This window comes from Bos javanicus, chromosome 27 (assembly GCF_032452875.1).
Source record: "Bos javanicus breed banteng chromosome 27, ARS-OSU_banteng_1.0, whole genome shotgun sequence".
Taxonomy (NCBI): domain Eukaryota; kingdom Metazoa; phylum Chordata; class Mammalia; order Artiodactyla; family Bovidae; genus Bos; species Bos javanicus.
This window is the reverse complement of record NC_083894.1, coordinates 41,881,291-41,903,291: the sequence shown is the minus strand read 5'-3', so window position 1 is coordinate 41,903,291 and position 22,001 is coordinate 41,881,291. Positions and strand designations below refer to the sequence as shown.

General features: G+C 45.7%; 1 protein-coding gene across 2 annotated transcripts in view; it reads left to right on the top strand.

Annotated features, from left to right (window-relative positions):
- NR1D2 (nuclear receptor subfamily 1 group D member 2) overlaps positions 1-22,001 on the top strand; it is a 28,472-nt gene that overhangs the window by 3,059 nt on the left and 3,412 nt on the right. For both annotated transcript variants that reach the window (XM_061404708.1, XM_061404709.1), the window contains exons 2-7: positions 5,559-5,825; positions 6,660-6,748; positions 8,522-8,666; positions 10,433-11,058; positions 12,961-13,146; positions 15,254-15,464. In XM_061404708.1, coding sequence (XP_061260692.1) covers positions 5,559-5,825; positions 6,660-6,748; positions 8,522-8,666; positions 10,433-11,058; positions 12,961-13,146; positions 15,254-15,464 — 1,524 coding nt within the window. The remainder of the gene's footprint in view (positions 1-5,558; positions 5,826-6,659; positions 6,749-8,521; positions 8,667-10,432; positions 11,059-12,960; positions 13,147-15,253; positions 15,465-22,001) is intronic.

The window sequence follows — 22,001 nt, the reverse complement described above, 5'->3', positions numbered from 1 at the left end:
TCCTTGGCTTCTTCGGCACCCTTGTACTCTCAGTACCTTGTGTGAACTGTGGCTCACATTGTGTTGGAACGAAAGGTGGACAGGGTTGTCTCCCCAGGTCTGTGAAGTGCTCTAGGGAGGGCGCCATCTTGCTCTCCAGAGCCCTGACAGTGGGACCCAACCAGAAGTTTAGGGCTTCGTTAGGTCCACTGTGTCATACCGTGAGTAGAAGGTATTGAAAACCTGCTTTTAAAATGAGAAAACTCATAAAGCTTCTTGAGTAAACATGTTTTGTTCTAAGTCACAAGGCAAAAAAAAAGTCCAGTCATGACTTGATCTCAAGCGTGTATTTTCCAGGATGGTGGGCAGAGGGAGTTGGGTGGTGGTAATGTTGGGCCAGCCTGGAATCCGGGTGAGAAAAGCCCAGGCTGTGCGAGGACAGCAAGTGCCTCCCAGCGGTACAGAGTTGGATGTTGACTTCGGGATTGTCTGAAACTGACCACTAGGTAAGCCCTAGCCTGGGAACCTGGCCCAACTCCAGGATTCTTTTCAACTAAAAATAGAGACAACTCAGCCTCAGCTAATTTTAGCTTGAGGCATCTGAGAAGTATATGCTGCCTGTTTTTGGAGGTGTTAGGACTTGCTGGTTCAGGGATTTTACCTTTCTTGCATTTTCGTTAAAAACTCTCTGTAAAAAGGCACTTATTTTAATAGTTCCCTTTTATGAACATCATTTCATTTCAATCTTATACTAACTCTGGCAGATATTCCCATTTTATATTAATAGAAGATGACTCAGGTTTAGAGAGATTGAAAGTGACTTGTATGCTGAGGACTTCTCAGTAAGAGATAATAATCTGTGCTTTGGAATTGACGTTCAACCCTGGCCCTGCCACTTGGTAGCTGTATTAACCTCTCTGACCTCCTCTTCTGTAGAATGGAATAATGGAAGTTAATTTTATAGGGTTCTTATGAGGACTAAACGTGGTGTGAAATCGTGTCATTTTATTCTCGACATTTCACTTACTTTTGGCCAGGCTATGTTTTTCTTGCTTTTGCATGGACTTTCTCCAGTTGTGGCAAGTGGGAGTTACTGTTGGCTGCGGTGCTTGAACTTCTCATTGTGGTGGCTTCTCTTGCTGTGGTGCATGGGCTTAGTGGTTATGCACACGGGCTTCGTTACTCTGCGACAGGTGGATTCTCCCCAGACTGGGGATTGAACCAGTATCCCCTGAATTGGTGGATTCTTAACTACTGGACTTCCAGGGAACTCCTTATTTTCAGTATTCTTGCTAACTTGTAATCTTCACTTCCCTTCTTCATTGGATTGAGGAACTGCTAGATGTATGTCTTACCTTCTAAGAAATTAAATTTTAACCTTCTTGGGTTGCTAATCATCAGGTTGGTAGCATGATGTCTGGTTGATGCTAAGACAACTACGTCAGTGTTGAAGGTCTTGCTTAGAGAATGTACCTGCTCCTTGATGGGTCATCTTTGATTCCATGGTTCCTGGCACAATTGCTGGTTGTAAATTATTATTGATTCCCTAAAAGACAGGAGTTGGGTCTTAACTGAATTGATAATAGCGCAGTAATTTTTCTTGGGTTTGATTTTGGAACTTTTGCAAAGGAAGGTGTGTTTTGAGTAGTTAGTACCTTCCATTGCCCAGTCAGGTTTAAAACACTTCTCAAGCCATCAGAACAGCTCAGATCTCCACTCAGAAGAACTTGGGGATGTAAATGGCTGACTGAAATCCTGGCCCTGGAAAGGTCTAACTTCCTGACCTTTTATCCTCTTGAGACATTAGTGAATTTGCTACCTAAAGTAGTAGTGTAGTCTCTAAGTCATGTCTGACTCTTTTGCGACCCCAGGAACTATAACTCACCAGGTTCCCCTGTCCATGGGATTTCCCAGGCAAGAATACTGGAGTAGGTTGCCATTTCCTTCTCCAGGGGATCTTCCTGACCCAGGGATTGAACCCATGTCTCCGGCATTGGCAGGCGGATTCTTTACCCCTGAGCCACTAGGGAAGTCTCCCACTACCTAAAGTAGTCCTTTAGAAAAGATAAATAGCTGTGAGAGCTTCCTCTGGGGATTTGGTGAGGACTAAGGATAATCTTTTTCTTTGTATCCATTCTCAGTGGGGATAAAGATGAAAAAAATATCCGTTGCTACCACCTGGGGTTTCTCATGTGATCTTCAAATCTCTAAAATTTTATGAAAGCAGTGGTGATTTTACCTAGCAACATGACATTTGAGAGACTTCAAGGTTGAAATCATTTTTCTTTGGATTCACAGTATGTTAGGGATATTCAGGCAGTTAGTGAGAAGATCAGCCTTGAAAATTACGGGCCAATTTGTGCTTGAATTTACTAATTGTAACCATTCTTAAACTTCTGCCTGCAAAGACTTGCCTTGAGAGCTTGTTCAAAATGCTCCTTCCTGGACTTCTGGGTGGCCCAGTGGCTAAGAACTTGCCTTGGCAGGGAGCAACTGAGCCCATGAGCTACGACTGCTGAGCCTGTGTTCTGAGCCCAGGTGCCCCTGAGCCTGTGCAAGAAAAGCCACTGAAATGAGAAACCCACACACTGCAACCAAGAGTAGAGCCTGCTCGCCGCAACTAGAGAAAGCTCGAGTGCAGCACAGCCAAAAGAAAGTTCATTCCTGAGGGTGCCTTCTCCAGTCGGGCCAGGGTCTTGGAAATGTGTGTTTTGAGAAAAACACTAGGGGCGGTTCTGACGATGCGTATTTCGCATAATCTCTTTGGATAGTGAGAATAAACTCAAAGTTAGGACTCTTTCTTGTGTTTGGAGTATTGAAGAGTCTTCAGATTTTAAAATCAGTGGTTAGATAAAATTACTGTTACTAAGATTACCCTTGGTTGCTTTTTCTCCCATTGAGCACAGATGAAGTCATTGACTTGTGACAGTGACTCTCCGACTTCACTGTGCATCGGAAGAGTGAGGCCTGAGAACTTGCGTTTCTAGCCGAGTTCCAGGCGATGCTGAAGCCACTGGTGCAGGACCACGCTTTGAGAGTGACTGGTGTGTGTGGGTAGGGACCAGGTTGCAGGACAGGTATTAATCCTAAAGCCCGGGCTTCACTCTGGGCAGGTGGGAAGCACAGGTTAAGGGCATCTGGAAGTGGGTCAGACTTTAGGAAAAGCGGATTCACACCTCCAGCTTCAGTGCCGATGTCAGGCGTATGCTTCTGGAATGGAAAAGTGGATGGAACTATCCACGTTGTATTTTTGTCTTTTTAAGACTCAAGTGCAGATAAACAACAAGGTCCTCCTGTATAGCACACGGAACTATATTCAGTATCCTGGGGTAAACCATGATGGAAAAGAATTTGAAAAAGGATGTGTGTGTGTGTGTGTGTAACTGAGTCACTTTGCTGTATAGCAGAAATTTACACAACATTGTAAATCAACTATATTCGATAAAAAATAAATTTCAAAGAAGAACAAGCAAGACGATTAAAAAGACTCAAGTGCCTTTAGCTGCATTGTGCATTTTAAGTTTGTGTGTGATGAACACTGTTGTGTTTCTCATGGCACAGTTGGCACCTGTTCTTCTTTTCTGGGTTATAAACAGAGCACTGTGGTTGTGGCTCTACTTCTAGGGGCTTCCGAGTCTGGATTTGTGTAATTGGTACTTAAATACAAGTCTGGTTCCTAACGTCATCATGACAGACTAAAAGTGACTTATCCCTCTGCCTTTTTTTCCCTTCTCTGTAAGTGGAAATGACTTTCTGTTCTTTGGAATTGATTTGGCCTTAGCATTTTGCTCTGTGTGTGTGTGTGTGTGTGTGTGTGTGTGTGTGTGTGTGTATACACTTGAATGACCTATAAAGTCTGGCTGTTATTTAAAAAAAAGACTGGGGAGGCTTTTCCCTTTAGCAGACAAAGCGTTTATTTCAGAGTGAGTGCTTAAATTGCAGTTGTTACTTTGGGAACCTGTAAAATCCTCCAATTCAGAATAGTCATCTCAGGTTATTCTCAGAAATGTCTGTTTTACTTGTTACTGCCATGGGGTCTCAAAAGAATCAAATGCGACTTAGCAACTCAACAACAACAGCAACAGTGATACTTTATACTGTTTTGGATCTGTCCATGATATTAGATGTGGGCTTTACAAAGGCAGAAAAGTAGATATTAGAAATAATTTATGTCTTGGAACTTCCCTGGCGGTCCAGTGGTTAGGATTCCGTGCTTCCACTGCAGGGGGCACCAGTTTGATCCCTGGTCGGGGAACTAATATCCCACATGCCACATGGCACAGCCAGAAAAAGAAAGAAACAATTTATGTCAGACTTATATCCGTAAAGCATGTATAGAGACTTAAAGGACACTCTGCACCTGGGTGCTTGTAATCCTTCTTGTTGAGAAGTAGATGGAAACAGGTAAACAGTAGGTTTAAATAAGAGTTCAAGACAGTGATGGAAGAGAGATAATTAACGTTTGTATGTGATGCACATTGAAAAAAGCCAATAAATGTTGGCTGATGATGGAGGAGAGAAGAAAAGAAACCACAGGAGGCCTTGGCAGAGAAGATGAAAATTACTTGTTTGGCCTGGGATTTGGAAAAACAATACTTCTGGCCATGAGGCTACTCTTGCAGCATTTTATCACTTTCAGGGAAGAAGTTTGAAATTACACCCTGAGAGTCATTTTAAGTGCTGTTTCTTAAGCTGGAAGGTTCGCAGTCTGTTAAGAGGTCATGGCCAGTTTCAGGGGGAGTTGTGGGGTTTATCGTAATGAAGTGGTGAAGAGTGTTCTGAAGGTAGCTCTGTGAAGGGAGAGTTAGCTCAGAGCATGCCTTCCGCCTTTTAGCCTCTTTGACACTCACTGTAAACAGTGAGTCAGGAGAACAAGTGGTGCGTCTGGGTTTCTCAAGAGCTGCTTTGGAGAGGAGTGTGTCTGCAAGTCCGATGGCAGGAGTAGGGAGAAGGCAGGTGCGGAACTGGGGTTCAGTTTGTAGTCGTGGGGTCTTTGGGGAGCATCAGAACACAAAGACTGTGAGAGGAACAGCTGTGAAAGGCTTTGTGTTTCCGGATAGATTGCTTTATCCAGAGTTCCAAATGTTACATCTGTGCTTGACTGGCCTGTGTTTTAGCCAGATGCTGGGGAGTGGGGTGGGTGAGTGATGAGCCCATTGTTCTGGGACGGTGTCGTGTAAAGGGATAGAGAAGGAGGCAGAGAGGGACCAGAACCAGATTTCCTCACGGCCCAGGAGACGTGACGACTGGCTTTGTTGTCGCTCAGGAAGGTCTTCCATCCCCTTTTAGGGGTAGTTTGGAAAATGAAAGCTTTTAAGTTCAGATCAGTACATGCTGAGAATAACAGAGCCAGTGAGAGCCTGCCCACTTTGTAAACCAGTGGGAATTCTATAGCTTTGAACTTTGTGGAAGCAGGAATAGTAGGAAATAGGGAAGAAAATAAGCTACTTTTCCCTTTTGCGGTAATTTTGATCATTAATCTGTTTTCCAGAGTTAGTGACTTTACTGTTGAGATTTGCGAAAATAGAAAAGATGCGTTACCATGTGTCTAATTACCTGGTTTCCCCCCTCTGCTCCAGGAGGTGTGATTGCCTACATCAGCTCTTCCAGCTCGGCGTCCAGCCCTGCCTCTTGTCACAGTGAGGGCTCCGAGAATAGCTTCCAGTCCGCGTCCTCTTCTGTCCCGTCTTCTCCAAACAGCACTCATTCCGATAGCAATGGGAACCCCAAAAATGGCGATCTCTCCAGTATTGAAGGCATCCTGAAGAATGATCGAATAGATTGTTCTATGAAAACCAGCAAATCGAGCGCCCCTGGGGTGACAAAGAGTCACAGTGGAGTGACAAGTGAGTTGTCTAGTTCTTGACGGTTGGCGCCACTGATTGCGGGCAGGGCTTACTTATCACTTGTTCATTTGGTGGGGACCATTTTATTTCTGGGTATATTTTTCATCCCCTTCTGGGTAATTATAGTTCAGTAATTATTCAGAAATCAGTGATGACCACAGCCTAGGGCCTGTCTTAATCGGTTCTCTGTGGTGAGGTGGTGTATCTGCCCGTGTTTCCTCTCGGGCGCCCTCTTAACCTTCTGTGGTTGTCTTTCTTCTGCACTCCTCCTGCTGAGTCTGGTTTCTGGAGTGGAGCACTCACTCAGGGAAAGGAGTTTGCTTTCATGAAGCTGGCACTAGGAACGTTTGGAGGATTGGAATATCCCACAGAATAGTGGGAATGTGGATTCCTGAGTGAGTGCAGAGGTCATCGGCTGGCTCAGGACAGGGTCAGGAAGGGCTGGCACCTGGCTCTGCCCGAAGGTGGGTCGGACTGTTTGCACAGCGGCCTGTGGAGACCCCACTTCGCACCTTCTGTTGCTTGATGCCCCTGGCACTGATTTCTTTACTCTTACCCCACAGAATTGGTTTCTTAGTTCTGGTTGCATATCTGATATAGAATAATTCTAGATTTACAGAATTTCAGTGTCTGTCCCGGATCTTCAGTTTTGGCAGTGCCATAGGCATGATTTCTTTTGATTCGTCAATTTGGTGTAAAGATTTTTCTCTGACAGTACATATCTGTATGTTTTTTAAAGTATTTACAAGTTAAACAAAATACAGTACTCCATTGGAAAGAAACAGTTTTAGCTTTTCTTCCAGCTTTTCACTTTTGTGTCTATTTGTGCTTCAGAATTCAGTGGCATGGTTCTCCTGTGTAAAGTCTGTGGGGACGTGGCCTCGGGATTCCACTACGGCGTTCATGCTTGTGAAGGCTGTAAGGTAATGCATGCTTTCGTTTGTTTAAGCTGCCGATTCTGGGATTAAAGAAATTACATGGTTGATGATCCGGGAGGAAGAGAAGTCAGCTGCTCCTTAAAGTTTTAAGCATTTTATGTCGTGTACAAACATAACTCATTTTGAAAAGCATATTTTAAAACTACATTTTAAATATATGTAGTATTTCTTTTTCCTTTAAGATTTTGATCAAAATAAATGTGTTATCTCAAACTTGAGTCTGGTGTGAAGTGTTCACTCACCGACGTGTCAGGCAGTGTCCTGGGTGGCAGAGGAGGGCAGGGAGTGTGTGGGCGGGGCTGCTGCCTTCTGGAGACTGAGAGGAACCAGGCTTGGAGCAGATCTCATCAGGTCCTTTGACACTCTGACCTGTCAGGTGCTGGGAACGGGGAGCAGTTCCTAGACGCTTGTAAAAATGTGATACCTTCGGAAGCAATGCCAAGTAAGTGAAAGAGTCTCAAGTATAAATTGAGCCCTGGGTAAGCTCATTTGTAAGTTGCTTTGAGTATTCCTGAGTCAGGTAGTTCCAAGTGAGAAGTCTGTACTTCCTGCTCACATCTAGGGAGCCTCTCTTCTCATCTGGTCCTTCCTCCTGAGCGTCTAAAACTAATGTGGCCAAGACTTGTGCTCGCGCTCTTCTCTGACTGAGGGGCAGAAGCAGGGACCCGGTTTGGCGGGATGTGGTGGGTGAGCGAAACAACACCTGTACGTGAAGGGGAAGCACTTCCTAGGGCGGCTCCGAATGAGTTGTGCTCTTTATGGCTCCATCACTCCACAGGACTACTGTATTTTATTCAGAAATAGCACTTTTTCATTGTTTTAAAAATTCTATAAATAGTTTTTCTTTTTTTTTTCTTTTTACAAAAGATATAAAATAACTATGTTTATAGCTAGAGAAACCAAAGCACAAGCAAATGAACCTAAGTGCATATTCTTGATAAATGCCACACATAATTACTCTTAAAGATCTAGCTCACATATCATAGTGCCCAAGTATAGTATTACAGTAACAAAGTGTAAAAATGTTATATCCCACAATCACTAACACAGATTCATCTAATAATGTGGTTAGTTATGACAGTCAAGGAAACTGCAGTTTAAAATGATTTTGGTGATTTTGATTTTCCTGAAAAAGTCAAGTGGAGGTCTTTGCAGACCACTCACAGAGCATGAACTTGAATTGTTTGTGTAGTAAGTACGGGCAGCTGTGTGCGATCATCCAGCTGGGAGCTGTGGGTGTGTGTATGACACTTAACCTGTAGCTGATAAGTAACTGGGACATCTGGAATGTATAAGGAGGTGTCAGCAGAGGATAATCCAGGAAAGACCAAGTTCTCCTAACGTGATCCTTAGATCGAGCGAGGGAATTGCAGTATGGAACACCGTTCTCTGTCATCTTGTTGAGGATGTCCTTCATATTGCAAGAGTTTGGGAATTTGTAAGTGACTCCAGTATGAGCTGGAAAGCGTGGCTGCAGGCCCGGCTGGTAACAGGTGAACAGAGCGTAGGACACGGGGGCTTTGGCAGCACTGAGACTCTCAGAGGGAAGGGGGAAAGGGCTCTGCGTGGCCGGCAGGCGCTTTCGGGTACCAGAGAGCTCAGCGATGGTCTGAGTGCCAGTGTTATCTCTCCCCTGCTCTCAGCCAGATGACTTCTCGGGTCCCCGGTAGCGTACTGGCTAATTAGGTGTGGGGGACGCTTAGAAGGAGTTCCCCTGGATGTTTTTAATCGGATCCCTACATCTTCCTTTGTTCTTAGGGTTTTTTCCGGAGAAGCATTCAGCAAAACATTCAGTATAAGAAGTGCCTGAAGAATGAAAACTGCTCTATAATGAGAATGAATAGGAACAGATGCCAGCAGTGTCGCTTCAAAAAGTGTCTGTCTGTCGGAATGTCAAGAGATGGTATGTCCCCAATTTAAAGAGTGCTCTTCTTAAAGCCTATGGGGCTTGGCTTTATTCCTCAGCATGAGCCAGAGTGGGGAGTCAATTGCCAAAGGCCCCCTTGTGCTCAGGGTGAAATGGATTTTCAAAAACACATTTTGTTGTCTTACAGGATGCCAAATTGATTCAAGTCAAATTTTAGCATCATCATCTCAGAAACAGCTTTTGACTCACTTCTTTTTTTGTTTCTTCCTGTGAAAAGACCCACTTTTCCTCTGTGTGATTTGAATACTTTTTCAAAAAATAAAGGTGCAGTTTTTCTTGATATAGGAGTTCTTGGCTTTTCCCCGATTTCTTTCTTAGTCGTTCTGAGGAACCCATTTCTCCCACTGTGAACTAGCTCTGTGACTTCTCAGTCCTGAGATGACACCGTGCTTTTTGGCACCGATTGTACTTTCAAAGGTGATGCAGAATTGAAAGACACGTTGTGGCCTGGTGTGGAGGTGGTTGCTCGGTCCTGGCGTGCGCCAGGGAAGCAGAAGCCTGTGGGAAGCAGAAGTGGTGGTGACTGGCGGGACCTTAGTGTCGTGTGTGGACGGCCTCACTGGGACCTGACTCTTCTGTAGTGCTTGGGGAGTCTCATTCTTTTCCAAGTAACCTAACCGAGGACTGTGAGGCTTTCAGAGGGGTCAGGGTAGGAGTTCATTGAGAACTGCTAAGAATGAGCCTTGTATTTATCTAGGAAAGGGTGATTTAAGCAGTCCCTTAGGTTACTCTAGCTAGTATCTACTGACACAGAAATAGTGTTGTAATAAGTAGGTTCTTGAATGACAGGTTTCAACAATTGATGTTCTATGTTTTCAGTTTCTTAAAAAAAAATTTTTTTTTTATGGCTCTAGAAATACTAATCCAAACTTGATGGATATTGTGATTTCCACAAGAGTAAAAATGGCCATCAGTCGTGCAGAGGGGAGCGAAGGTAGAGTGTGCAAAAGGATAAAGTTATGTCTGTGGTTGCGACAGGGTAAGAGGCTGCAGTTGGAGCAGTGAGACTCCCTTGCTGGGTGGATGTATTGAATTTTTATTATCTGTGTATAAATACTAGAATAGAAAGAAGCTTTTCTTTCCCTCAGGGATAGGAATGTTGGAGACAGGACTCATTCTGAGACTAAAGCTTTTATTTTTGTTTCATTGATTTTAATTAAAATCCAGCCAGTTTATTTTCCAATAACTACGTTTCTATCGACTGTGATTTTTTTCTTCCTTTTAAGATTTTCTCTTAAGTTGGAAAAGGTGATCACTTAATAGTTGGGTCGGTGATCACTTAATAGCTGGGTCTTGAGGATAAGGTTACAGAAGTGAACGGACAGAGGTCAGGAATTGTACCTATCCATCCAGCGTTGATGGATGTGGGTAGCCGAATGCCTCCCTGAGGACACAGCCTTCAGCCTTATTAGTAAGGTGCTGTGTAGTAGTGCTGGTTTGTTTCAAACTGATTTTCATTAGTTAATTTCAGATTTCTTTCTTAGACTTTGCTTATAAAATACCCAAGAAGTCTTCTCTTTAGCTTTATTTTGAGAGAAAAGTGAAAAATTTCTCTCCCCACTCCTGCTTCCTGTAGTACCTCAAAAACGTAACCGGCAAGTTTAGAGTGATTTTTGGCCAGACTCAAGTGGGCATTCTTGTGTGATCAGAAGCTGTAGCTGTCAGAGCCAATTCTGTGTTACTCTTTGGAATAAACGGGTCTTCTTTAACATGTAGATGTTGAATATCTTTTTCTGCAATAGCTGTTCGGTTTGGGCGTATTCCTAAGCGTGAGAAACAGCGGATGCTGATCGAGATGCAGAGTGCGATGAGGACCATGATGGACAGCCAGCTCAGTGGTCGTCTGCACAGTGACCCTTTAGCAGACCACCACGAGCAGATCGCCTTGCCAGCCCAGGAACAACCGCGACCCAAACCCCAGCTGGAGTCAGACAGCAGCAAAAGCTCTTCTCCCTCCTCCTCCGATTTTGCGAAGGAGGAAGTGATCGGCATGGTAACCAGAGCGCACAAGGACACCTTCATGTATAATCAGGAGCCGCGCGAAAGCTCAGCGGAGACCGCGGCGCTGCCGCGAGAGCGGCTCCCTAAGAGCCTGGAGCAGTACAGCGTGAACCACGAGCACTGTGTGGGCGGCCCGCACGGCCGCTTCCCCTGTGCGGACAGCGCGCAGCACCTCGGCGGACACTACAAGGGCCGGAGCGGCGTGCACTACCCCGGCGGGCACGCCGTCTGTGTCGCGGGCGGACACTGCGTGAGCTTCTCCGGCGCTTATACTCAACGAGTGTGCGATAGAGTTTCCATAGATGGCTTTTCTCAGAACGAGAACAAGAACGGTTTCCTGTGCAACACTGGAGCGAGGATGCACTTGGTATAGTGAAATCATGTTTTTTGCTCACTTTGTGTCCAGGAAAACTGAAGGCTTGCTTTTTATTTGGAGGCCATTCCAACTTCAGAGGCAGGGGGTGAGGGTCAGGAGGGCTAGGAGATTTATTAGAAGCCCTTTTGCGTGGTATTTTAGATCAAATATTTTGAATAAACAGCATTTGTGGAATGACCTGATTGCACACAGAGCTAGGTACACACGCATGTTATTTGATTGATACTATGATCAGAATTAGAATTTTATGTAAAATATGGGTTTGAAGAATTGATCCTTTAATTCTTAGAAAACCCTTTCAAAATGTAGGCATTCAAGTTAGTTTTGGCCTTACTAGCGTTGGGATTTCCTCAAGGGACTGATCCTTTAGCTTGCCACAGTCAGTAATTCCTTGATTGGGATGGAAAGTGTCTTCTTCAACCATCATGATATAAAAAGGTCTTTGGATATAGAGCATGGATGTTTCATGGTTTGAAGACTTGGGAATAGTTTAAGATAATCCGCTGGTTTCTAAGAATTTTCTTAGACTTCATCCTGTGGGATGAGTCAGTGTTAACGTCATTTAAGTGTCTCATCAAATCCAGCAGTCTGTGTGAAAGCACGCTGTTTATGCTCAGCCAGACTTTCATCCAGAGCAGCGGTCCCAGGCTCTGTTTACACCATCAGGTCCTTTGACAGTGCTTGGTGTTTTCTACAGCTGGGTAATTCAGATCTTCTTTTTTCATTTTCAAAATAGTTGACTCAGTTACCCCAATCCTAACGTTAAATGTCTGTTTGTTTTGGTCCCTTGAAGTTTTTGAGTCCATGGATCTGGAAGGTAACCTTATTTTCCTTAGGCTTAGTGACTGCCGTAAGGAGGGGAAAATATGTAAAGGTTTAGGTTCTCATTTGTGATGTTCTCCGTGGTTATGGAGCCGTCCCATCTCTGGATCTCCTGGGTTTAGTTGACACGTGAAGGCTGATTTTGTTAGCGTGTCTGCCTGTCGTGTCTGCATGGTGTGCCGGTCCCTCCTCTGGCCTCCTCCTCTTGCCTCCCCATCCTCATTTAGAAGGTGCACCTGTGTGTCCAGCCGTTGGGTCCTCACTGAACAAGTGGAGGCCAGTGGTCACACCATTATATATGAAATAAGTGGTCAGTGACCTCTTTTTTAAAAATGAAGCATCTCAGATCTTTTCTGAAATTACAGCAATGTAATTTTGCCTATTTAGGAAACAGTGAGTTTTGAAATACTAAGTGTGGGGTTGGGCTCTAGGCCTTGACTTCTAGCTGTATTTGGATGGATCACTAACCCTCTTAAAGTCCCATTTCCTTATCTAAGAGATGGTAATTATATGTCTGCCATAACTAAGTAACAGGCCTGAGAGTCAAGTGCATATGTGTGACTTTGCTTGGCAATCGTAAAACCAGTGTAAGACGATAGTAGTGTTACAAAGTACACTCTCAAACCTGTGCAACAGGCAAGTGTCCAGTCTCAGTACTTTTTAGTAATTTTAGTTACGCACCATTGCCATAATCCAGTGTTAAAACGTCCCCATCACCCCCAAAACCATCCCTTGTGCCTGTTGGCAAACAGCCCCTGCCCCAGCCCCAGCCGCTCAGCTACTTTATGTTTCTATAGATTGTGCACCAGGGTTTTAAACCAGCTTGTAACAGATGAACTTTTTGCTTAGTCTACTTCTTTTACGATAAGTTGACTGCTGTTTAAATTAGGCTGCTCTGAGCCTTTGTGTCACAAGGGGAGCAGCCAGTAGAGAAAGTGCTAGCTAATATCAGTAGATTCTATGTGTCGGAGAGTATTTTCCTGTTGGGGTTTCCACTGACTGATACGCTACCTTTGAAGTTCCTTTCCCACCTCTCATAATCGAAGATTTCTTCTGTTTTGTGCATATTAGGTTTGTCCGATGAGTAAGTCTCCATACGTAGATCCTCATAAATCGGGGCATGAAATCTGGGAAGAATTTTCCATGAGCTTCACCCCAGCAGTGAAGGAAGTGGTGGAGTTTGCAAAGCGCATTCCTGGGTTCAGAGATCTCTCGCAGCATGACCAGGTCAACCTTTTAAAGGCTGGGACTTTTGAGGTAGGTTTTTATTTATCTTGAATGTTGTTGATACAGGGCAGGGTAGTATTTTATTTTCATTCTTTTCTCAACAAGTGTTTGTAGTCCAGAGGCTGAAACTACCAACAAAAGCATGACCATCCCAGGATCTTGGGGAGAGACGAGGTAAACCCTGCGTGACTCAAGGCTTGAAATGCAAACGTGCTGGCTTCACAGCACAGAAACTCCAAGTCCTGGAACCGCCTCTACATGTAAACCTGGCAGGTTCTTCGGAGTTAGACTCCTACCAAAAGCCCAGCCCAGCATTTCCTGGGTTCAGTACCAGACCAAAGGGCAAACAGATCGTGGTTTTGTCTCTTAAGAGATGGTGAAATATTTGGTCCATGTAGCAGATGTTTCATATGTACTACCACAATCCTTTTGGCCTCGTCAGAATCCTTGGCTGCTCTTTTGACTCCAGCTTCTCTTTCTGGGATGCTGTCTCCTGGGCCTGGGGCAGCTCTTATTGCCAACTTGAATAGGACCCAGACAGAGCCTCTCCCTGTTTTTGGCTAGGTGCCTCTCATCTGTTGGCCCAGGGCTTCCCTGCCGCAGCTGAGGTGGGCGAGGGCGCAGAACTGGCCTGGAGCTCAGGTGGGCCTTGTCCTGAAGTGCACGGGAGGGTGGGAGCTGATGTTGGGCGGCCCCAGCCTTTGATCAGCAGAAGAAGTGGGGGGAGCTTCATGTCCCTGGATGGCCCCACATGGCCCAGATCTCGGTTGTGCTTGATGTCAGGTGGTGTCCAGCTTGGTGACACGTCCTCTGCTACTGACTTTCCTTTCATCGCATTTCCTTCTTCCTCACGCCCGTTTTCACACATGCACCCCCCACAAAACCCCTTGCCTTTGGCTCTGTTCTCTGGGCCATTTGGACTAGAATAGAGAAGAAGATGTTTTCACAAATAAAATAGCTGTGATATAATTCCAAGGAAACACCTATAGGTTAGAATTTTCAGTTTAAAGGAAAACATTGGACGTAAGGGTCTTTGGCTGCGTTGGGCCTTTGTCGCAGCTCATGGGTTCCTCTAGTCGGGACATGTCGGATCGTAGTTCCCTGACCAGGCATCAAACCCATGTCCCCTGCATTGGAAGACAGACTGTTGATCAGTGGACCTCCAGATTTAAAGTCAGAAGGGGATGTCAGAGATCAAGTTCAGTTCACCCAGTTATGAGGTTATATAACTATAGCCCAGAGAGGTGAAGAGACTTCTTTCCTGGGTTACCAGTATATTCATGACAGTCAGGACTAGAACACAGATCTCATAGTCCAGGATGTGTGTTCTGTTCCCCTTGTGATCTGTCTGGAGACAGCTGGCTGCAGAGCTAGCACTGTCTTCTTAGAAGGCTCCCTCTTTCTCGGGCTGCCTTGGATGAAGCAAGTCTTTGCTTGGGAGCTCTGCAAAGGGCGGGTGTTAGTTCAGCGTTCCTCTGGTTATGTGAGAAATAAGGGACATAGTCGTTAGCATTGACTAGGGTGGAGCGAGTCTGCAGTGACTCTTGGTTTGGATTTCCATCATAACTTGATATCTACAACACCTGCTGTAACAGTTTGTGTCTCTCTGTGTTACCGTTTCTTGAAATAGACTAGAGGTCATCTTTGCTTGTCTGCATTTGGTGTTTGGATGTTTCCAGGTGTTGTTGCATTGAAATACTGCTCTTTTTACTTCAGGCTTAGAGACCGTGTGATGTACGTGATAGCTTAATAGACTTTCTTTAATACCCTTGCCCAAGGCCCAGTTTCAGACTTCTTAGCATTATTGCCTGCTTTAATTTGGGGTTTTCTGGCCTGCTTTAATTTTGAATCTGCATTTCAGAATCTTTGTTAATAGTGTCAGAGCACCATAGGCATTGACTATTTTGCTATATTGACTATATTGACTATAATTTTCTTTTTTTATGCTCTTCCTAGAGTATTGCTTTGATGGAGAATTTTCCTTAAGCAAATGGTTCTGGGTAAAAATAAACTCAGGTTTTCGTCTACAGCTTTTTAAAATACGTAGGTTATCCCTTAACTGACTTGAATACTGAATTATTTTCTCATATTACGATTGAACTTCCCCATATACATTTAAGTCTTTTTCTTTTTCCAGGTTTTAATGGTACGGTTTGCATCATTGTTTGATGCAAAGGAACGTACTGTCACCTTTTTAAGTGGAAAGAAGTATAGTGTGGATGATTTACACTCAATGGGAGCCGGGGATCTGCTAAACTCTATGTTTGAATTCAGTGAGAAGCTAAATGCCCTCCAACTCAGTGATGAAGAGATGAGTCTGTTCACAGCAGTTGTCCTGGTCTCTGCAGGTAAGGAAGCCGGTTCCCAGTCGTGCCACTTGGAATGCAGTGAGCAGCCTGGGGACAAGGCTGCAGTTGCCTAGGTTTTGGCCGGTCGTGTAGAGGGACGAAGGCCTTAGGGAAGATGCTGAACTAGGGGTCTGTTATGTTTGCATGATGAATTTTTTTTTGCCATGACAGTAAAAGTCAAAAGTGCTGTATAGTGATAAACGGATGTTGAGATCTGGGCCTCATGTCTACCTCTCTTAATCTTTAGCTTTTGTTGATATTTTTTTTTACAAGTCTTAATATCTCATGGATTTATTTTTTGCAAGATTGTATATCACCAGGTAGGTGGTGGTAATCCAAATCTAAGTTTTAATTAAAAATACCATGTGGGTTACTTGAAAGTGTTGTAAGTATCAAGATGTATGATATTACTGTCTTTTGTTACAAAAATCAGAATTATGAGTTGTAGGCTCTCACTCAGCTTTGCTCCTGAGTTCCCTGTGTGGCTCGGTAAGTACCTGTCTCTCTGGGTCTCGGTTTCCTCTTCCTGGGAAGGGAAGCGATTGTGTGTGGGAGCCTCACATGCCCTCGGCACAGGGCAGACGCGAGCCTCTGCCTGAGCGAGTGCTGCGGCTGCTGTGTCCCAGCGTTTCCTGATGTTCGTGAGGCACCGGCGGGGTTTCCCAGTTTCTCTGCCACCTGGTGTTACATTGCGGTTGTTTCTGACCCACGTATCTCAGCTCGGACAGTAAGAGAGGGATTACCCCCAGTAAGAATTCGGGACTGAGACAGTCACTTCCTGGGAATGTGTGGAAAAGTGCCAGCCATTTTTAGGTATCCCTGACTTTATTTTAAATCATTCGTGGAGAATTAGACAGTATTTTGACGTGACTGACTTTAAGTTTCCCATTGACTTGTGCTGTGTAAAAGCCCTTGTGCTGAACACAGGGAGGGCTGTGAAATGTGAGTATGGCCCCTGGTTACTGGCTGAGCTGTCAATCAGTGACTCTTCACACCAGTGATCCCTGGAGAGGGTAAGTTCTTTGTGTATCTTGAAGGGCCTGTTGGACGTCGGTGGTTAGGCCATTTACGAGCATTGTTTGGCCACCTTTTCTGACCTGCTCTACCTGCAGTTACGGGATAATATGATGGACCCTGTCAGGGAGGGAGGCCTGGTTTCTCAGTAGCTTTTCAATGCCTCTGGCTCATGTGTGTGTTCAATCGCTCGTCGTGTTGGACTCTTTTGCGACCCCATGGACTCCTGTGCCCATGGGATTCTCCAGGCAGGAATACCGGAGTGGGTTGCCATTTCCTCTTCCAGGGGATCTTCCTGACCCGGGGATCAAACCTTTGTCTCTTGCATCTCCTGCATTGGCAGGTGGGTTCTTTACCATTAGCGCTACCTGGGAAGCCTCTTGCACATAAGCCACTGTTTTGCAGAGTCTCTTGATAAGTAATTAGTAATAGTTTGAGTTGGCATCAGGTCAGTAAATCTATAATCGTGAAACTGCAGGTGCTCCATACTCGTTAACTTCTTTATCTAGTGAATGGGCCTGGAGTGCGAGGCCCTCAGGGTGACAGACGAGGTTGAAGACACAGGCTGTAGGTTCCATTTGGAGAGACAGAACCAACGCAGAAAGCTTTATGTTCTAACCGGTGAGGCTCTGCCTGCGGTAGATGGGCGTCTTGGGAAGGAAGAAGGCTTTGTGGGCAGGATGGTGGTGGAGCGGGACCGTGCGGGTGGAGTGTTAGGTCTCCCCAGCGGAAGGTGAGGACGGCCCGAGGGGCGGGAGGCGGGAGACGGGGAGCCCCGGGCTGAGTGACGTTGTGAGCCCCAACAGAGCGGCTGTGTGACTCCACGGTGGGGGGCCCCCGGGCGTGAGCGCTGAGCCACTGTGACGTGGGTCCTGTGTTTACCCTGGGGCGCCGGAACGGCTGGAGGGTCGGCTTCACAGGCTGTGCGGGTGACTTGAGGGGTGAGGAGGTGGCCGTGGCGGAGGAGGCGGGGAGGAGGGGCTGCGCTCCCGGGGCAGGTCAGGGGTAGACGGTGGCCCCCCGGCTCCCGGGGCAGGTCGGGGGGACGCGGCTGGTGGGGGGCGCTCCCGGGGCAATTCAGGGGGAGACGGTGGCTCCCCCGCTCCCGGGGCAGGTCAGGGGGGACGCGGCTGGGCGCGGGGGGTGCTCCCGGGGCAGTTCAGGGGGAGACGGTGGCCCCCCGCTCCTGGGGCAGGTGAGGGGGGACGCGGTTGGGCACGGGGGCCGCTCCTGGGGCAGGTCGGGGGAGACGGTGGCCCCCCGCTCCCAGGGCAGGTCAGGGGGAACGCGGCCGGTGGGGGGCGCTCCCGAGGCAGGTCAGGGGGGAGACGGTCTGCTCGCCAGGCACCCTGCTCCTTTGTAGTTTTCACCAGGAATGTGATTTCTCTGTTGTTTCAGATTTTAACTTGGAGAAAGCCTTGTTTTGTCTTCTGATTATAAGAATAATACAGGTTCTTTGAGAAATTATACAGTGTCAATACTAAGATGAAAATAAGGGGTGATAATATCACCACCAAAAAAGAGCACCATTAACATTAGGGATCTCTCTCGCCATTTACCCGCCAATCCATTTGTCCCTTTGCCTGCCTGTGGGTATATAGTACTGAAGGAAGGGGAAGGGCAGATTGTGAAAGAAGATGGGCCTTCTTATTTATGTTTATACATGAGGATATGCAAGCAACACAGAAATACCTGCATCTTAAAATGATATTGTTCTACTTGATGATAATGTTCATATCAAATTTAAATCTTTGTCACTTAGAAAACGACTATTGTTATTTTTAAAGCAGGAAAATAAAATCCAGTAATGGTGGGAGGGTATAAAATGGAAAGTCTCTTTATTCTCTTGCTAGCCTATTCTTCAGGCTTATTCTGATGATTGCTGATCCAACTCGAAATATTATCCTTATGCCTTTTTATCTAGTAGATGTAACGGATCAATGATAGCTCCAGCTGGTAAAGAATCCGCCTGCAATGCAGGAGACCCTGGTTTGATTCCTGGGTTGGGAAGATCCCCTGGAGAAGGGAAAGACAACCCACTCCAATATTCTGTATAGTCCATTGGGTTGCAAAGAGTCAGACACGACTGAGCGTCTTTGACTTTTCAGCTGATAAATGAAAGCACCCTCTCATTTTTCCCTCTCAGTTTTTATGTTTGTTTTCTCCCCCCGGTTACTTTAGTTATTTAATGACTGTGATGTGCCCCCCACTCTGCTCCTTCGCTTGTCTGTGACCCTCAGGAGTTCGGCTCGTGCATCCCCACGTCCAGGGAGGCGCATCCCACTTTTTCTGCAGCCTGACTTCTTTGGTCCTAGCGTTTCTTATGTGTTGTCAAGAATGAAAACGTTTACATCCTGTTCTAGAGATGTGACTGTCTTCCGTGCTTTATCAATTGATTCTAAAAACTGAACAGGAAAGCATCCGTATTTAAGTGTTATGATTATGGGGATAGTGCTCACAGTGTTCCCTCAGTGGGGCTGCAAGGGTAACAAGGCAGCTTAGACTCACTCTCCCCCAAACCTGTGCTTCCTGACGGGACGTTCAGGTGTCAGGTAACAGATGGATTGTCTTTCCGTATCTTCTGCTAACCGCTTAGAAGTAGCAACATTACGGTTTGCTTTATATTCAAAATAGCTTTTGTTTTTCTTGGAATCTACCCTTGCCTTCTGGTTTTTGCTTTGTTTTGGTTGTTGTCAGATGACGTGCTGGTTAACGGTCTCGTTTTGTAATTTTGTCTTCACAACAGACCCTGCCTGTGAGCTAGGACGTGCTGTCTTCAGTTACACAGGCGAGGAGGTTGAGGAACGGCAGGGGTGGGGGCTTAAATAATTTGTCTGAGGTCACATTTTAATAATCAGCTGATCAGGCGTTTGCACCCCTACCAGTCTGGCTTCAGAAGCCTTCCCCCTGTACTGCTTGTTAACAGAACAGCTCTAGCTGTTCAGAGAGAAGTCTCAAACTTACTTGCCTGAGTGATGGGGAGGATCTTGATACGGTGAGGAGAAGAGCAGTTGCACCCGGAAGGCTAGTTCTTTTTCAGGCTGTGTGGAAGGGCAGAATCCCTCCCAGGTGGAGGTCAGACTGGCCTGCGGGTGTCAGGCTGGGCTCGTCGGGGTGCGGTGTCAGTTGTCCCCACGTGGGGCTGGTGGAGGGGATTTCACGTCCGTCTATAGGTGGACAGTCAAGGAGTTCTCGAGAAATGGTGAAGGACGCGGAAAGCTGTGTCCCAACCAGCAGTACAGCTCGTGGTGCACCGTCTGGAAGATGAGTTTCCGTTTCAGTCTGTGCCTCTAGTGTCTCGGTTGCTAGGGGATTGTTTATGATCAGCTGGGTTTGTAGTTAGGTCCTCTGGCCTCGAAATCATGAAACTGTGGTTTTTTATGATTAACATTCTTAGGTACAGTGGAGGGAGTTGAATAGAGAGGCATGGGCCACTGAAAGTCAGGATAATCACTGGGGATCAACCCCATATAAAACTCACTCAAATGTCCTTTTCCACGCAGTGTTTGGTACTGGTACTATTGCCATGTAGATGTTTTGTTTGGGGATCGTTCTCATTTTTTCCCAGTTGTTGTTGTAAATTACAGATGATGTAGTGTAAACCAGCTCCTTTCTTCTGTCAGAACGCCAGCTCTCTAAATATGAGGACTTGCAGTGTGTCACGGTCACTGCGTATTCCCCAGCACCATACAGGTAACCTGGAGAAGGCAGTTGCAGCCACTCCAGTATTCTTGCCTGGAAAATCCCCATGGACAGAGGAGCCTGGCGGGCTCCGGTCTGTGGGTCGCAAGAGTTGGACACGGCTGAGCAACTAGGCACACATATACCGGTAACCACACTCATTCAAGTGTTTGGTGAATGAATTAATGAATTGCAAGACCGTTAAAGAAAACAATTGCTTGACCATTAAAGGCAAGGGAGGGTCTTGGAAGCATTATTACAAAGCTTTAAGTAGTTTTCCAGAGATGATCCTGTGATTGTATGGCCAAAGTCTGGTGTCGAGAGGAGATCTTTTGTCCATCTTACAGTTTTGTGTGAAAAGTTGATTTCCCTCCCTGCCACCCCCAAGCAGTAGTCAGCATTCAGTTTGTTTCTGTTTCTTTAATAATTAGCACAGTTGTAGCAATAATCCAAATTTTATTAAATGTAATATGAAACTGTTTTCATCATTTTTTTCCTGCATCGAGTTAATCAGCCTCCCATCCTTTACTATTAAATTTTAGTCCTTGTTTTGAGTGTTCCCATTCCAAGTAGCCTTTTTCAGCTACCAGTCACAATGGAAGACCTCCCTGATTTCCTTGTTAAAAAAATGAAACAAGGGTGTAAATGGCCAGAGAATTTTGTTTCCTTGAAGAAGTTTTTTTCTTGCTAATTACAACCCCGTTTTCTTGGAGCCATTGAATATTTCTTGTGTACGACTGTCTCCTGTTGTAAAGGGAAGAAATAGCCCTTGCTGATGAAAAAAGCCCATGGTTTGGTTCTTTTAAAGGTAGTTTCCTTTATTGCTGATTTATATTAAATCACTAACTTATTAACATTTTTGTATGATGAATTTAATAAACACAGTATGCTAAATGAAAGTAAATACAACTATTAATAGGGAGTTGGTGATGGACGGGGAGGCCTGGCGTGCTGCAGTCCATGGGGTCGCAAAGAGTCAGACACGACTGAGCAACTGAACTGAGCTGAACAGATAATAAAGTTGTGTGCTATGTTAGATAACTACTACTGCATAACAAGTTACCCAGAGATTCCGGGGCTTAAAAACACGTCCATTTATTCTCTCTCAGTTTCTGAGGGTTGGGCTATGGGTGCGCTCAGCTCAGGGTTTCTGAGGAGGTAGTGTTCAAGCTGTCGGCTGTCCATATGAAGGCTTCGCTCGGGCAAGATTGCCCTCCAGGCTTATTCACGTGGTGGTTGGCAGGACTTGGTGCTTTGTGAGTTGTCCCACTGGGTGTCTTGGTTGCTGTCTGCTGGAGACAGCCCTCAGTTCCTGAGCACTTGGGCCACATCTTGGGGCACCTCACATGGCATCTGGCTTTCCTCAGAGCGAGCAGTGGGACTGTCTGAGGTGGAAGCAATGGTTTTTCCTGTGATACTGCATTCAGTCGTGAGTCTGGCCCATTCACGGGGAGAGGGGTCCACGCGTGGGTCCCGGGTGCCTGCCGCCCGTGGTAACAGGCACATGTGGAGTGTTCCGTATGGGGTGAAAATACACTTCCAAACCACACGACTCCTCTCGTTTTGCTCATTAGAAGCAGTTGAAATTAGGTGGTATCGTATTTAAAAAATCAGAACCTCTAGATTTTTGTGAGCAAAGATACCTAAGCGGTACAAAGAATTTTAATTTCTCAGGTGTACTATGTGGTACGTATTTTATAATATGATTAATAGCTACAAACATTTGCCATTGGGCTTTAAAAAACCCTGTCAGGTATCTTTTGCCTTTGTTCCCATGTGTAAAACTTTGGTTTGAGCTCATTAATGAGACTGACAAGTACGAGTTATGACTGTTATGGTTAG